General features: G+C 38.9%; 1 protein-coding gene across 1 annotated transcript in view; it reads left to right on the top strand.

Moving 5' to 3' along the window:
- Positions 1–2,689, top strand: part of LOC109472424 — a 66,449-nt gene extending 63,760 nt beyond the window's left edge. Inside the window, exons 67-69 of the mRNA XM_019772192.1 lie at positions 1,293–1,464; positions 1,766–1,933; positions 2,275–2,689. Of these exons, the coding sequence (XP_019627751.1) occupies positions 1,293–1,464; positions 1,766–1,933; positions 2,275–2,443 (509 nt within the window). The 3' untranslated portion in view covers positions 2,444–2,689. The remainder of the gene's footprint in view (positions 1–1,292; positions 1,465–1,765; positions 1,934–2,274) is intronic.
- The last annotated feature ends 16,287 nt before the right edge of the window (positions 2,690–18,976 follow it).

Genomic DNA, 18,976 nt, shown 5'->3' with positions numbered 1-18,976 from the left:
TACTCCGACTGGTATGTATATGGCATATACGATATATATATATATATATATCTTTACATCATGCATGTGAGGATACACGATACGGGCAACCACGACAAATATACTTACTTGCCACAAATACACTTACTCCGGAGTAAAAATTTTACTCCAAAACGGAGTAATAGTTACTCCGGAGTAATATCTTACTCCAAAAAATACTTACTCCGGAGTAATATTTTACTCCGGAGCAATACATTTATATCGATATATGTATATCGATAAATGTATATATGCACATACACACACACATACCCATACATACACATACACATACACACACACACACACACACGCACGCAAACATACACACACATACACACACCAGTGAAGACTTGCGCTTCTGCTGCTGCTGATGATGTGCCATGGCTTTTCGGTCTCGTTCTTCGCTCGCTGTCGACAGACTTGGACTTGGACGCAGATTTGTCTCCGCAAGAGGGACTGGTTTCTCGCCGGTTTCTGTTGCCACTTTATACACTTTTCCGAACGACACCCACAGAGCTTCCACCAATCACCGTGAAGCACGTCACCTACGTCACATGCAAACCAACCGACTACTCCAGATCCTCAGAACAAGTCACCAACGCTTGCCATGCGGCCAATCAGCTACTACAGACGTTGACTTTAACCACGCCCCCACTTCATGATGCAATCCCGACGGTCCCGCTGTCATGTTGAATAGCTTACTGTCAAAGTAACAATGTCGGTAGGCGTGGTATCATCCTTCAAAAATCGTTGCCTTGACAACAGGTTTCCCAGGTTACCGGGGTCAAAAGTGCACACTGACCTTTATCTGACCCGCAATTTAGCTCATTAGCTAAAATTTGCATACATTCGTCTACATTTGCATACATATGCATATCCTTAGCATAATGACGGTGACCTCTGACCCGCACCGCCTCGCACCGCCTGCACCGCCTGAATAATATGAATCAGCGTGTCGACTATATACTACTAATGGGCCTGACAGTCCCTTTACAATATGTCTATATGATGATGTTGCTTCCAGGTAAGGAAGCATTGTTTTGGTTGGCTCAGCTGTGGGGTTGTGTATCTGTTTGCCCGGAAAGGGTAGATTGACAGCACATGGGTAGGAGAAATTTACAGGCGAAATTGCAGGAGGCCAAAGGTTTTTAGAAATTGGCAATGAGCCTGTAGGAATTAGTGGGGCATAGGGGAATTCAGAACATCGAGGGTTGCATGCTTCCATGGTGTCTAAAATCTTCGATTTCTTATGCCATGATAATCTGCTGTAGAGTTGGAGCAAGTGGTTGGAGGATTCTGCCAGGATGTGCAGTGTGGGGAGGGGGGCTTCTGTTCACGGAATGAGCCGTACCCCGGAGCTGTCATAGCGGAGTGCCAATGTCAGGAAAACTACTGCAACACGGGGACCTGTGAGTACAACGTTCAAGAGGGACCGAAATGCACGTAAGTATCAAAACCAGCCTCTCTCGGATAGAATATAATAGTCGAGTTGACATTTACGTCTAACACAACAGATACCTGAAAATTTGTGAATTTTGAAGTGATACCAGAAAGTCATAGGTTGGTCAAAAGTCGTAATGGTTTTTTTTTTTGTGTTTTGCTGTAGAGAACAGAAAGTTCAAGGCTAATTATTTTTAGGCCGAAGTGGTAAAAATGCTGTAAGTGCTGGATTTGTGTTGTGTTGTGCTTTGATGTGATGAATGGATAGTGTACACAACGTTTAATGATTAATTACAATGTACAGCTGCCCGGCAGTAGAGGGTTCCTGGTACGGAGGGGAGCGATGTCAGATCCGTTTGACCCAAGCGGACGTGATCGGTATTGCAGCAGGTTGTTTGTGTGCGTTGCTGGTGGTCGCCCTGCTGGTGGCTGTCTGTATGGCCAAGAGGTCCAGACATTCGGCAAAAATGAAGTAACGTTAACTTGGCTTCTCCGATCTGTTTTCCCGCCACGACGTACATTTCTTTAAAGCCTTTGCATATAGACTTTCTATGGGGATTGGGATTTTTTAGATCTTTCCCTGCATATTGTATATGCCAGAAAAGCATGAATTACATAATCAAGATCAAACAAGCTGATTCCGACCTGCTCTTCTACCATTATGTAGGCATTCTTGTATCAGTCCGTATTTAGTGTTTATAGCTACGTGGCTAATTCTCTAACCTCCGTTACTTTTGTTGTTGTTATTGACTGTTCATTTATTAACATGGGTTTAGGTACTGGGCTTACATAAAGCGTGAACATTTATTGTAGGTACAGGGTTAGCTCACCTCCCGTCACCCTACCCAACTACTACACCGCCTCAGAGTCGTGGCAACCGTTTCATGGCCTCCCGGTCACTGACCTGAGTGAAGACCAGGACGACTACCTTTCACCTGTGGTAAATGAACATTTTCATAAATCAAAGAGCTTAGTGAGTTAACGTTAAAAGCAGCCTCAAAGCAGCCTCCCCTCTCTCTTGATACAGAGAACTGTGAAAAGTATGTACGTATGGACATAAACTTACAATGTTTACAACTTTATACACACAAAACCTGATTTTTATTTTACTTGACGAAAATCAAACTTGTGTTTTTCCTTGATGTTTCTGAATTTGTGACGGTCTTATCTTCTGGTGATGTTGTCAAAGAGGATGATGATGGGAGCAGCCATGAGACTACATTGATAAACCAAACTATAAAATATAGCGGCTTCGCACTCTTGGTGTATCTTTTCGTCCCTCTGGCCTGGGAGTACTGGAGCGAGTTCCTCAGCTGCCGACAGTGCAGATCTCCCCGCGTAGGAGGAAGCCAACAGCAGAAGCGAGGCGACTGTCTAACCTTTTTTTTTTGCAAAGTTCAGGCAAAGATTGTGTCTGCGGTCAGAAGGAAATTCAAGTTCCAAAGTTCTCAAGGCTTCTGGGTATGAAGTGTATTGCTGTCTGTTACCAAGGCAGCCGTCCAAAATGTAACAACTATGATACTTGTTTATTTTATAATACACATGTATATTGTTTTTATTGTTTTCCGTGTTGACATCCTCGATGCCCCCTATCAAGGTGTAAGGTTATTTTAAGAAGTACTTTTGATGTTTTCCTTAGTATGTAGAATCTGATGCTGTTATGTTTCCTCCCATTGACAAGGAATCCCTGGGAACCGGAGGAGGTCCTTTCTTTAACCCAAGTGTGAAGAATATACCAATTGGAGAGGTAGGTTTTCTCATGCCTTAGTTCAGGTGGGCTAACTCAGGGACCTAGACTAAGAGAGCATCGATTAAAAAATACATTTGTTTCCTATCCCTCTCATTTTCTTTAAATTATTCTTTTTCGTTCTCTCTTTGGTAGTACTTTTGTATGTTTTTATTTGCTTCGTTATCATTCTTTGACTATTCTACATTTTGAAAGTCTCTTCTCCCACTTCAGTTGAAGATCCCTCGCCCATCGGTGATGAAACCAGTTTCTCCTAAACACGATGAAGATGAAGGCTGTTTCCAGGTAGGTTATGTCATTTTACACTACAAAGTCACTACATACACACTACAAGTGGCACTATTCTTGTATTTGAAACTAACTTTGTTGACACGTTTTCTTACATTTACTCTGTTTCATCACTGTTGTTAATAATGGTTACTTTTTTTTTTCTTTCAAGACCTTTGAGTTCAAGTTCTGAACATGAGGAACCGGCAGCGAGAGGCCAGTTACAAATGAACATCACGATGACTATGAATAATTAGTCTTGCAATAAAAAAAAACACTGCAAAACAGGCTGAGGAAACGGTAGTTTTTGACAAACATAATAACCCCTATTACGTGGTGTTAACTACGCAGTCTATTTACAAAGATTATATTTAATATCATTTTTTTCATAATACGATTACATTTATGTATATACATGTATATGAAAACAGCACGTAAGAAAGGTTCCAACCATAGCGGTACTTTTTAAAAGAATTCGAAAGTCTTTCCTCCCGCAATGCCGTCTAAGGCAAGATAGCGGACGGAATCATTGTTACAACGACGAAGACTACTGAGTGCCGTACAGTCGAACAAGTCGGAAGATGGTAGTATTCAAATTAAACTAGATTATTCCTGAGTAGAACTGTAACCAAAGTCTTTGTGATCATTTTTATATCGTCTGGGAAAAATTCTATCCAGGATTTCTGGAGTTACAGTCTTTATTCAGAGGTCATACCCGACAGCTCTAGCCTCAGGTCATGACAGCCGATCATTCCGTACCGTCGTAAGAATACACTCACGACATGAAAACAGCTTTTAGAAGGATTGAAACGTGGCCGGGGACAGATAGCAGGGATTTCCCGGTCCCTACGTGGTACATGGTATGGGATGTGATTTAGCAAGTTTTGTTTTTGACGTTACATAAATAATTTTTGCTCGTCCGTACTGAAGGATTTTGCCTGTTGCGTTAGCCAGGCTACTAGTATCTCCTTAAATATATGATATTCAAAGCTCAGCTCTATATACAAGTTATGAATGGTTTTTGTATGCGAAATTTTGTCCTGCAAGCTGTGCTGTATTAAGTTAAGTCGGGCATTCTATATGTTCTATACGTTCGAGTCTGTGGGTACGCTCGTATATACCTTGTACAGTTTTCCACAAAGGACGGACGTCCCACCCGACTATAGACTCCACTCAAGGACATTTTCTGTCTAATGTCCTTGCTCCACTGTACATGTACTTTAAAAAGATTTTCTCATTGGAATAAAACTGTTTGTTATAGAATGAATTATACTTCGTTTGTCATTCCTGTTTTATCTTTTATTATCAGCTGTATATGATATCACACTTTACTAAGCGAAAGGTCAGCTTTTTTAAAGTTTAAATGCACGTTTCTTTGATGGTCGTCTTTTTCACAACTATGAAAATATGTACAACGTAAAGGACAAAACTGAGAACACGTACGTAAAATTGGTAAAATGTAAAACTATGACAAACATTACGACCTAACCAATAAGTAACCACTAAAACTGACCAAGACAAAATTCATACCTGTGTAGCCTGATAAATCCGCAGCTTTACAACTAATAATAATAAGGCTCCAAGCTTGCAAACCCGAGTCTAGTGGTACCAGCTTAGTTTAGCTGAAATCACATCGTTGTAAGTATTAATTTTAAGTGACGAGGGCTAACTTGATATACATATGTGCGCAGGTAACTAAATCTTAACTCCTATCAGAATACGTTGGACTTTGATAAGATGAAGGTTGGAGTTTACCAAATCTACAACAGAGTCTGGAAGCAATCTCGCAAGACTCCAATCTTAGCTTTAGGCCCTCAAATATGACGTACAGCAACAACATGACAACACCCGTTGCTCCACCGGAGACAGAACAGGGATCCGAGACCTCCGCCTCTGCTGTGTATGTGGTGTGGGGAGAAGGTGATTTCCACCACCACGCGCCCAAATGAGCCTACAAACGGCAGTCCCAAAGGTTGCTCAATCGTCAACACCCGGTCGTCGTCCCAGTACCCTTGACGAGAATGAGGACCTGAGAACTGTTTCTAAACGACGACGGGGCAAAGTCATTGTAGGTACGTATTCTACCAGTTATAGCCTGCGTTCAGCAAAACATAGAACTGTCTTTGGAGCTCAATTTCTGCCAATTACAGACGAAAATACACCATTTACAAAAGAATCCTGTCAAAAGTGCAACATTTTCTGTTATTGACAGCGTGATCCTGTTAATAGTTATTCCATAGGCCAACTGTCACGTGCTATCATCGTCCTTTCTTCTGTGCTGTCTTTGATGTCATAGTGACTATTCATGTGACCCGTCTTTATTGTCTGCTGTTAGGACTTCCTTGACGACATGAAAATTGAAGGACGACCGATGACGTATGTAACCGGGCCCTAATAGTGACACGATGCCTCTCAACAGGCTACATAAGGCCATCTAACTATTATTTTTTATATGGCTTAAAAAACACATATCCATAATTGATATTGTCAATCAATTAGAAAACCGTACTGCAGACCAAGGACTTTATTTTAATTAAGTTTTTTTTTTTCAAACATTCGCGGTTAAGTACATAGTTACAGACCACGTCAGTGTAAGACCACGCCAATCTATTCTCGTTACACTGTTACGAGCATGAAAAGGCGTTTTCATTTTTCCAGAGTAAGGCCATCTATTGTCACCTGTAGGCAATAATAATAATGATAATGATATAATAAATAGTTCATTGGCCAAACATCACCCGTGTAATCGCAGCCTTATAATGCTGAATTGATGCAGGGTTTACAATGGTACAATGATACAAATGGTAATAATACACATAATAATACACATAATGATACATGGTACACATTTGTTCCACATTTTTGGGGAACTGCCGCAACTGTCTGTGCGGCTGCCATTCGGCGCCACAAGGTGACTTCAATACGGCTTTCCCCAACCGAAGTTAGGTACCAATTCACACCTGGTTGGAGTGAGGAAAGTCATGTAAAGTGCCTTTCCCAAGGACACAATGTCGGGCGCATATCCAGACATGTCCCGGGTACGACTCGGGATCGAACCCGGGTCTCCCGGTTGGAATGATCTACCACTACGCCACCGGACGGCATGAATCCAATTCATGGCCAGAATTGCTGGCCAAAAAAGTTAATTTCGACGTAGAACGGGAAAAGATATGTTCTTATAATAGAAATGTTGTTCCCGTGTTTCGAAAAGGATGTACGTTTCTTTTACAACGGTCAACACGATCAGACCCGTCTGTCTGTTTGTCATTTTCTCATGTCTGTTTATTTGACAGTGCACTAAAATGGTTGAGGGTGTTTTCCTTCCATCTCCAAGCAGATGTTAGACAAAATCGAACCGGTAGAAAATTGTTATTCCAATATTTTCTGTCGTATATCATTTCCGTTAAGACGTACATATTTCAAAATATATTTTCTATTGTTCGTGTGTGTATGACTCAGTGTGTTTGTCCCGCGTTGATAAAATTGCTCTGGTGGTGCTATACAATTTTCACAATAGCATATTACTAGGCGTTATTATATTAATTCCCATGCATTGTTAACTGAAGCCCCAATGGATGAATACAAGATAGCAATCATTAATGGTGAAAATAATTACCCTTTAATATTTGATGCTATGTTGCAACGGCATTCCACCGCTTGTTTGTAACAACATTGCACACTATACCAGTTGTACCATTGTACCCAGGTAGTTCCCTGTATTCCTCGTGACCGTTGCAAGACGAATTTTACTCTAAGATTCTGTTAGAGTGACGTAGCATGCTTGTATGTCTCCCCCCAACCACGAAAAAAATAGACAGAATTCAAGTTGATCATATCGGTGACTTTTATTTGGCTTTTTGTTACGATACCCCCCTCAACTAATACTTCAATGGTTTCACCCTGATTGACAGGATAAGGACTGTCATTTTTCTGCGCACCTCCTGACTGAGTTGAGGTGTTGCTGACGTGGTTTCGCTTCTACCGAAAATATACTGTTAGGAACAGTAGGTTCGTGTTGACTCGGAACTGCATTTCCACTCATTCTTTTCTAACTGTCGGGACAGCCATAATCAAACTATAAGGGCAGGCAAAGTGGTACAGTAGCGTTCGGGGAGTATTCTATGTGCCCCTTTTCTTAGTTTTATTTGGCCTGTTTGGAAGCAAGCGAGAGAAAAACATGACAGGATTTCAACTGTGTTGTGCCGTCGCAATCTGCTCCATCTTTGGCATCGCTGCACAACCAGGTGAGTAAAAGCAACAATACTCTATTAAAAAAAAACAGATTACCTGTTATTTTCCACGAAGATACTGTTTCTTTTGTTTCAGTGAGCTAGCGTGGTTGTGTAGATCCCGATGACTTGGCGTCATACATATGTTAACCATACATTCCCAATGATTCTGACGTACTGATCCAAGATGAACATTTAGACGTTTGAGAGGTTACGGGTGGATAGTATGTCGTTTGGTATAGTTCAAATTTTAAAGGAATGATTAGTTTTCAGAAGAGTTGGACAAATACTAAAAGGTCAAAGGCAATAGGGGATATTTTTTTTACATAATACCAGATTCATAGAGACCTATTAGTCTCACCATAGAAGACATACTGTCCTATACTTGACATTTGTTACTCAGTACACGTGTAGCACATATTAAGTGATTGCATAAAACCATGCTTGGCACCTGTATCATTATTACATCCTGAAATAAGTACAACAGGTGTCACTTTTACTAGATATTACGGATGAATGCTTTGTGGATCTGGATTATAGTGAAAAAACGTTTAGCGGATGATATGGCATATTTTTCTATATTTTGCTGCTGTTTTTTTTCCCAAGAATTTTATTCAAGAAATATGAAACAATACAAAGAGAACATGGGTAACAATAAGCTACATAAAAACCAAAGACACGTTCAGTCGTGGTTGACTAAAAATAAGAACCAAGATGGCAAGAATAACTTATGTAAAATGTGGCAAAACAGCTTAAATATGCATAACACAGCAAAAATGAATAATTAATCTGAACATAAAGTTCCCCACTTACCCCGATGCTTCTCCAGCTTCCCTCTCCGAGATGCAATAAGAAACTCAGTCTTTTGGTAAAAGGACACTAACTTTTTAAAGGACTGAAAATGTAGACGTTTATATCGCCTAGAGCGAAAGATAAAGAGTTTACCCAGTAAAATAATTAAATTCTTTAAAGAGGACGCATTTACAGATAAGTCACCAAATATAATCACAAAAGGCGTTAATTCTAAATTTAGACCAATTTCTTGGGTTAACCATTTTTCTATTTCAAACCAAAAAGGGATGACATGAACACACTCCCAGAAAACATGTATATAAGATTCTTCATCCTTAGCCGTGGAATGTGTTTCTTGAATACAGTAAATATGGTGCGGTTTATCTCTTAACCAAGTGAAAAGTCCTCTACGTTTATAGAAATTCCCCAGTCCGTTACAATTATAACTACCAATAAGACATTCTACCTTGGTCATGTTTTCTGGGAGAAGAAAAGTCTCGGAGAGAGAAGCTGGGAGACGCCATCGGGGTACTGGATACTCGTTGATGTGGATGATAATCTAAAAGAAGAATAAACTAAGGGAACAATAGATAATGAAATATATAACATTAGCACAATGCTAAAGCAAGCAAAATAACTGATAATAGAACTAATGCAAACAGGAAGCAAAGGTCGAGTACTAGTACTCATACAAACTGAATAAATTATAAATAATAATAGTTCAAAATGAACTGAGTATAGATAAACACAATTCAAATAGCATGCTAATGAAAGCGAAGGCCTTATACTCAGGCTCAGATTGATAGTAAATAACAAAAACAACTCAGTGTCAATTGAAAAAGTGTTAACAAACCTCAAAAACACTGATTCTTGGTTCGGATAAATGAATAATAACAAAAGAAACTCAATTTCAACTGAATCATTAACAAAATTTAAAGGCACTGATTCTTGGCTTAAATAAATGAAAGGTAACAGATGGAACTCAATATCAACTGAAACATTAACTGAAGAAAGATCAACAGAACTCAAAAACCCTGATAATTGTCTTTTTGTACAGATTTAGCTGTGATATTTTGTACCTTGTACATAGGTCAGCTGTGGTTATTTGTCCCAATTTTTAGCACCAAATTTCTTTTAGTCTAAAAACGTGCTAGTCACATTGACATGGGATATTTGTTTTAGCACGTTTTTTACATTAGAATACATTACGGTGCTAAATAATTGGGATAAATAATCAGATCTCATAGGTCATAGAATAAAGTTTATTGCAATTACTTTTCTCTCCTCCTCTTTTAATCGAACGACTTAGAGACATAAGTCGACTACAAGCAGGAATAGGCTGGAAATGACAAGAATCACGCGTGCAACAATAACAACCGATTGTATCATAATCTGTAATATCTGTGTTTTATTTCACGGTACTTTTATTTTCATTGTTTCACTGTCGCTTGTGTGAACTTGTGAACTTATTATTACGGTTGATAAATAATTCCTGGATTATTTTTTTTCCCGTACGTATCGCCACCGCGAACATATAGTTCCGTGAACATGTACATTTTCTCATACTGTGAAATTTTGCTACCGTAAACATGAAGTGAATTACAGCAGTCTGGGTGTCATCCTCCATATCTAGTCAGTGATAGTACAGAGTCGGCAGTAGATACAGAGGACGGTATCCAGGCTATTGTCATAAAAGCCATTAAACAAAATGTGGCTGAGAAAACGAGCAACAGGTTAAAATAGCCCATGAACAGTTTACAGACGACTTAGTACTACATTTTCCTACAATCCAATTCGTGACCACAAACGTTTGGAATAATTTTTTGGGGAGTTCTACTTACAACAGCTATAGATATGTTCTTTGAAGCATACACGTCGACGTTATTTTTATTCCCATATTTTAGGCAATCTATTATTTCTATGGAAACTCAGACATTATCAACGTCCCTGTGTAAATGACTCAGCTTGCCCCACGTTAATGAAATTAGCTTTGACAGGCTCTACACATGTTCTATAGTGGAAAACTGGTAGGGGTCATAAAAGTTAACCCAGGGTATTGTTAACTCCAGATGCCGTTATGAATAATTTAAAATTTATCACTCAACACTAAGTCTGTTAATCCTCCTATGCTACAGGTGTCTTTGTGATGTTTATGTAGAAGTCACGTTATTAGAAACCCATCAGTGCAAGCGCCTCCACCTGTTGGTGATTCATCATAACAATAGGAGCGCATTTATCCCGTGATGAGAGGGGGGGGGGTCGTTAGGTATAAACGTTTTATTTCAATAGTGATGATCTTAGTAGGCTCCTGTATCCTCTTAGACATACTTGTATGTCTCCACCCAACCACAAAAAAAAGACAGAATTCAATTTGATAATATTATCGGTGACTTTTCTCAAGTTTTTTGTTACTTTATCCCCCCAATTAATATCGCAATGGTTTCACCCTGATTGACAGGATAAGGACTGCAATTTGTCTCTGCGCATCTCCTGACTGAGGTGTGTTGTTGTTGACGAGGTCTCGCTTCTCCCGAAAATATACTGTTAGAAACAGTGGGGTCATATTGACTCGGAACTACATTTTCCCCCATTCTTTTTTTAACTGTCAGGACAACCATAATCAAACCATAAGGACAGGCAAGTGGTACAGTAGCGTTAGGGGAGCATTTAATGTGCCTCCCCTTTTCTTAGTTTTTCTTTGACGTGTTTTGTTGAAAGCAAGCGAGAGAAAAAACATGACAGCATTTCAACTGTGTTGTGCCGTCGCTATCTGCTGTGTCTTTTGCATCGCTGCGCATCCAGGTGAGTAAATGCAACAATAATGTATTTTTTTTTTTATAAACGGACTACCAGTTTTTTCCACGAGGAAAGCGTTTGCTTGTTTTGTTACAGTGAGCTAGTATGGTTGTGTAGATTCCGATGACTTGGCGTCATACATATGTTTACCCTACATTTACAATGATTCGGACTGATCCGAGATGACCTCTTACATGTAAGAAAGGTTACGGGAATAGTTTCCGTCGTTTAGTATAATTCTTCAAGTGAAAGAAATTAAGAAATAAGAGTTTAAACTTTGAACGAATGATTAGTTTTCAGAAGAGCTGGACAAATGCTCAAGGCTCAAAGGCAATAGGGGATATTTTTACATACATCCAGATTCATAGGGACCAGTTAAAAAGGCTAGTTTAATATTTCAAGATATATAGCATTCTAGTAAATCATTCTAAAAAACGGATGGTATGTGGACATTTTAAAAGAATATCAACAAAATACCCAGTATTGTTCTTGACAGAGTTAGTTTCATATGTCAGACGTTAAAACCGTCTGATCAACAGCCTTTTTTCGCAAATCTGATAGTTTCGCGTTGTTTCCGAAAACCAAGAATACCTTAGGCCCTTAAAAAACGTTCTGTACTATGGTATGGTACAAGGCATTCTAGTAAAACAAAATAGATAACGGGGTATTTGAAATGTGTTTGTAAATGGCGTCCAAACAAAATATTGAAGGCGCCGTTTTCGTAAAGGTATGAAAACGTCCATTGAACTGTCTTTTATTGCAAAATTGGTGGTTCCATGTTGCCTTCGAAACTCCAGAACAATGTAGACCCCTCAAAAGGCTAGTAAAATATTTCAAGATATGTAGCATCCTAGTAAATCATTCTCAAAATAGGATAGTATGTGGAGATTATGAAAAAAAAATCAACTAAATAGCCGGTACCATTCTTGACAGAGTTAGCTTTATAGAACACGCGTGTACTGTTCAACAGCCATTTTTTCGCGAATCTGATAGTTTCGTGTTCTTAGTGTTTCCGAAAACGAAGAACACCTCAGGCCATTAAAAAAGCTTTCTGTACTATGGTATGGTACAGGGCATTCTAGTAATACATAATAGATAACGAGTTATTTAAAATGTTTTTGAAATGTGTTTGTAAATTTTCTGACCAAAAAACAAAGGTCAGAAACGCGCATCATGCAAACAGGGTGTAATTGGCACCTAAACGTGAAATTTGAACTTTACACCCGAGGCGAACATTCCAAAGCGAAGGCGCGAGAAGCCCGACAAGTTTGTCTCACCCCGCTCTGTTGGCATTTTCACATCTATTTGAGGAGGAATTTCGGAAACTTAGAAACGGGCGTTAATAGGTATGTTACCTGTTACAAAATTTTCACATAAAATCACATAATTGCCTAGGACATAGGCAAATGTGAAATTATGTGAAGCACTTTCACATAAAATAACATTCTGACCTGTTATGTAAAAAAAGTGATTTGAACTCCACATAATTTCACATTTGACTCCTTGCAGTTTGCGGGGTAAAACCGCTTCACATTTCTTCACATTTTGAATTCACATTTTTGGTCACGTTTTCGGGTTGTGCGATTTCACATCATCGATTCACATTTTTCAAACTGTCACATTGTTTGACATAAAATAACATTTGACGATTCACATTTTGAAAAACAAAATAACATTTTGGGTTTCACATATTTCTGATGCGATTAACATTACATCACATTTTTTTCACATTTCCTTAAAATTTTGCACGACATTCACCTAATTTTCACATTTATGCACATGGTAGTGATATATGGAACCTGTAGAAAATTGTTTTTCTAATATTTTCTGTCGTATATTATTTCTGTAAAACGTACATATTTTCAATATATATTTTCTATATTCCGTGTGTGTATGACTCAGTGTGTTTGTCCCACGTTGATAAAATTGCTCTGGTGGCGCTATACAAGTTCCACAATAGAAAATTGGTAGGCGTAATTATATTAATCCCCAGGCATTGTTAACTGAAGGCCTAAGTGAATGAATACAAGATAGCAATCATATTAATGGTGAAAATAGTTACCCTTTAATATTTGATGCTATGTTGCTACGACATTCCACCGCTTGTTTGGAACAACATTGCACATCTTACCAGTACTGTGCCCATGTAGTTTTCGTGCCAGAGTTCCCTCCGAATTTCAAGATGACCGCCATGTTTTGGCAAAGCCTAAGAGGGGAGCCGAATGAATGGTACACTGTTGTGTACTGTTTTCAAGAATTCTGGGAATTAGAAATGTACAGGAATTTCATCTACATCACAAAATGATGCAAATTACTAGTCAAAGATCTTCAATAAATAGTTCATGCTTATAAAACTGTCATTCTCCCCTGGTCTCTTAGTGTCACTGACGAAAGGTAGTGGACGCTACCCAGACCGTTTGACCGTTTTCAAAATCATATCCAGTTGTTTGAGTAACTGTTTTTGGCGTATCTTATTACCTGGGTGTCTCAAACCTTGACCGACGCAATATGTCCCATGTCATTTGTTGTTGCCATGGTGGCAGAGCAGACTTTAAAAACTTTTCCTGAACCAGGACGTGTGCCTCTTATCAAATACTACTCTTTGGAATTGTCTTTCTGTACAGATATAGCTGTTATATTTTGTACCTTGTACATAGGTCGTACAATGAAGTTTATTGCAATTACTATTCTCTCCTCCTTTTTTGATCGAACGACTTAGAGACATAAGTCGACTACAAGCAGGAATGGGCTGGAAATGACAAGAATCACGCATGCAACAATAACGACCGATTGTATCATAATCTGCAATTCCTGTTTTCCTTAGGGTACTCTTATTTTCATTGGTTCGCTGTCCCTTCTGTACAGTGAACTTATTATTACAGTTAATAAATAATTCCTGGATTTTTTTTCTTGTGCGTATCGCCACCGTGAACATATAGTTCAGTGAACATGTACATTTTCTCATACTGTGGAATTAAACGTAAACATAAAGTGCCTTACAGTAGTCTGGGTGCCATCCTCCATATGTAGTCAGTGACAGTAGAGAGTCGGCAGTAGATACAGAGGACGGTATACAGGCTGTTGTCATAAAAGCCATGAAAAAAAATGTGACTGAGAAAACGAGCCACAGGTTAAAATAGCCCATTAACAGTTTGCAGACCCCATAGTACTACATTTTCCTACAATCCAATTCGTGATCGTGACCACAAATGTTTGGAATAATTTCTTTGGGAGTTCTAATTAGAACAGCTATAAATATGTTTTTAGGAACGCCCCTTTTATGACATCTAGTTCTCTGGTAAGAAAAGTAAACACACGACAGTTGAGCAATCCTATAGCCGTTTTTGACGTGCCTGCAATTAGTGATTGTTATCTGGGCTAGTAGTAATTTAGCACCATTGTTGAAAGCGGGTGTAGTCATCAATATGTCACTTTCTTACTCGGTGGCATCAAAACATCCAACATCATATTGTCACGTGTCTCTGACAGGAACTGTGCATTAAAAACCAACACCACAAAGCTAAAAGTGTTTCAATCATGTGTAGAGGCTATTCTGTTGTATGGCGATTTATGGACACTAACTAAAACCCTGTCCAAGAAGTTGGACGGAAACTACACGCGCCTACTTCGGTTCGCACTGAACGTTCCCTGACAGAGCCGCATCAGTAACAAAAAAACTCTACAGGGGTCTACCCCCGATCACTAAGACCATCCAGAACCGACGTCTGACCCTTGAAGGGCATGTGGTACGCCATGAGGAGATGGCTGCCAAAGTTCCCCTCTGGCAACGAAGAAAAGACGGTGACGACCGAACCTTACACTCAAGAAAATGACAGAAGAGGCGACAGGTGTGCTGGGGTGGGGGGCGATACTGAGTGGCATCTCGTTCGAGGATGACCTGAACTAAACTGAACTTTTTTTCACAACAGTCGACTAGTCAACAAGGTCAGACACGTTGACGTTTTTTTTTATTCCCTTATTTTAGGCAATATATTATTTCTATTGAAACTCAGACATTATCAACGTCCCTGTGTGAATGACTCAGCTTGTCCCACGTTAATGAAATTAGCTGTGGCAGGCTCTATACATGTTCTATAGTGGGAAACTGGTAGGGGTCATAAAGTTAATCCAGGGTATTGTTAACTGCAGGTGCCGTTATGAATAATTTAAAATTTATCACTCAACACTAAGTCTATTAATCCTCCTATGCTACAGGTGCCTTTGTGATGTTTGTGTAGAAGTCACGTTATTAGAAACCCATCAGTGCAAGCGCTTCTACCTGTTGATGACTCATTCCAACGGCTGGAACACATTTATCCTGTGAAGGGAGGTGGGGGGGGGTTCGTTAGGTATAAACGTTTTATTTCAATAGCGATGATCTTAGTAGGCTCCTGTATCCTCTTAGGCATACTTGTATGTCTCCACCCAACCACAAAAAAGACAGAATTCAAGTAAATTATATTATCGGTGACTTTTCTCTAGCTTTTTGTTACGGTATCCCCCCAATTAATATCGCAATGGTTTCACCCTGATTGACAGGATAAGAACTGCAATTTGTTTCTGCGCACCTCCTGACTGAGTTCTGTTGTTGTTGACAAGGTCTCGCTTCTCCCGAAAATATACTGTTTGAAACAGCGGGGTCGTATTGACTCGAAACTGCATTTTCCCCCTATTCTTTTTTAACTGTCAGGACAACCATAATCAAACCATAAGGACAGGCAAGTGGTACAGTAGCGTTAGGGGAGCATTTAATGTGCCTCCCCTTTTCTTAGTTTTTCTTTGACGTGTTTGTTTGAAAGCAAGCGAGAGAAAGAACATGACAGCATTTCAACTGTGTTGTGCCGTCGCTATCTGCTGTGTCTTTGGCATCGCTGCGCTCCCAGGTGAGTAAATGCAACAATAATGTATTTTTTATGAACGGACTTCCAGTTTTTTCCAGGAAGAAAGCGTTTGCTTGTTTTGTTACAGTGAGCTAGTGTGGTTGTGTAGATTCCGATGACTTGGCGTCATACATATGTTTACCCTACATTTACAATGATTCGGAATGATCCGAAGATGAACACTAGGTTACGGGTGGATATTCCATCGTTTAGTATATTTCTTCAAATTGAAAGAAAAGAAATAAGAGTTCAAATTTTGAACGAATGATTAGTTTTCAGAGGAGCTGGACAAATGCTCAAGGCTCAAAGGCAATAGGGGATATTTTTACATACATCCAGATTCATAGGGACCAGTTAAAAAGGCTAGTTTAATATTTCAAGATATATAGCATTCTAGTAAATCATTCTCAAAAACGGATGGTATGTGGACATTTTAAAAGAATATCAACAAAATACCCAGTATTGTTCTTGACAGAGTTAGTTTCATATGTCAGACGTTAAAACCGTCTGATCAACAGCCTTTTTTCGCAAATCTGATAGTTTCGCGTTGTTTCCGAAAACCAAGAATACCTTAGGCCCTTAAAAATCGTTCTGTATTATGGTATGGTCCATAGCATTCAAGTAAAACATTACAAGTAACGGGTCATTTGAAATGTGTTTGTAAATGGCGTCCAAACAAAATATTGAAGGCGCCGTTTTCGTAAAGGTATGAAAACGTCCATTGAACTGTCTTTTATTGCAAAATTGGTGGTTCCATGTTGCCTTCGAAACTCCAGAACAATGTAGACCCCTCAAAAGGCTAGTAAAATATTTCAAGATATGTAGCATCCTAGTAAATCATTCTCAAATAGGATAGTATGTGGAGATTATGAAAAAAAAATCAACTAAATAGCCGGTACCATTCTTGACAGAGTTAGCTTTATAGAACACGCGTGTACTGTTCAACAGCCATTTTTTCGCGAATCTGATAGTTTCGTGTTCTTAGTGTTTCCGAAAACCAAGAACACCTTAGGCCATTAAAAAAGCTTTCTGTACTATGGTATGGTACAGGGCATTCTAGTAATACATAATAGATAACGAGTTATTTAAAATGTTTTTGAAATGTGTTTGTAAATTTTCTGACCAAAAAAAAAAGGTCAGAAACGCGCATCATGCAAACAGGGTGTAATTGGCACCTCAACGTGAAATTTGAACTTTACACCCGAGGCGAACATTCCAAAGCGAAGGCGCGAGAAGCCCGACAAGTTTGTCTCACCCCGCTCTGTTGGCATTTTCACATCTATTTGAGGAGGAATTTCGGAAACTTAGAAACGGGCGTTAATAGGTATGTTACCTGTTATAAAATTTTCACATAAAATCACATAATTGCCTAGGACATAGGCAAATGTGAAATTATGTGAAGCACTTTCACATAAAATAACATTCTGACTTGTTATGTAAAAAAAAAGTGATTTGAACTCCACATAATTTCACATTTGACTCCTTGCAGTTTGCGGGGTAAAACCGCTTCACATTTCTTCACATTTTGAATTCACATTTTGGTCACGTTTTCGGGTTGTGTGATTTCACATTATCGATTCATATTTTTCAAACTGTCACATTGTTTGACATAAAATAACATTTGACGATTCACATTTTGAAAAACAAAATAACATTTTGGGTTTCACATATTTCTGATGCGATTTACATTACATCACATTTTTTTTCACATTTCCTTAAAATTTTGCACGACATTCACCTAATTTTCACATTTATGCACATGGTAGTGATATATGGAACCTGTAGAAAATTGTTTTTCTAATATTTTCTGTCGTATATTATTCTGTAAAACGTACATATTTTCAATATATATTTTCTATCTTCCGTGTGTGTATGACTCAGTGTGTTTGTCCCACGTTGATAAAATTGCTCTGGTGGCGCTATACAAGTTCCACAATAGAAAATTGGTAGGCGTAATTATATTAATCCCCAGGCATTGTTAACTGAAGGCCTAAGTGAATGTATACAAGATAGCAATCATATTAATGGTGAAATAGTTACCCTTTAATATTTGATGCTATGTTGCTACGACATTCCACCGCTTGTTTGGAACAACATTGCACATCTTACCAGTACTGTGCCCATGTAGTTTTCGTGCCAGAGTTCACTCCGAATTTCAAGATGACCGCCATATTTTGGCAAAGCCTAAGAGGGGAGCCGAATGAATGGTACACTGTTGTGTACTGTTTTCAAGAATTCTGGGAATTAGAAATGTACAGGAATTTCATCTACATCACAAAATGATGCAAATTACTAGTCAAAGATCTTCAATCAATAAGTTCGTGCTTAAAAAACTGTCATTCTCCCCTGGTCTCTTAGTGTCACTGACGAAAGGTAGTGGATGCTACCCAGAACGTTTGACCGTTTTCAAAATCATATCCAGTTGTTTGACTAACTGTTTTTGGCGTATCTTATTACCTGGGTGTCTCAAACCTTGACCGACGCAATATGTCCCATGTCATTTGTTGTTGCCATGGTGGCAGAGCAGACTTTAAAAACTTTTCTTGAACCAGGACGTGTGCCTCTTATCAAATACTACTCTTTGTAATTGTCTTTTTGTACAGATATAACTGTTATATTTTGTACCTTGTACATAGGTCGTACAATGAAGTTTATTGCAATTACTATTCTCTCCTCCTTCTTTTTTGATCGAACGACTTAGAGACATAAGTGACTACAAGCAGGAATGGGCTGGAAATGACAAGAATCACGCATGCAACAATAACGACCGATTGTATCATAATCTGTAATTCCTGTTTCCTCAG

Source organism: Branchiostoma belcheri, unplaced genomic scaffold, assembly GCF_001625305.1.
Source record: "Branchiostoma belcheri isolate BF01 breed outbred unplaced genomic scaffold, Haploidv18h27 scaffold274, whole genome shotgun sequence".
NCBI lineage: Eukaryota > Metazoa > Chordata > Leptocardii > Amphioxiformes > Branchiostomatidae > Branchiostoma > Branchiostoma belcheri.
Note: the sequence above shows the minus strand (reverse complement) of the source record. Positions and strands in the feature narration are given on the sequence as shown.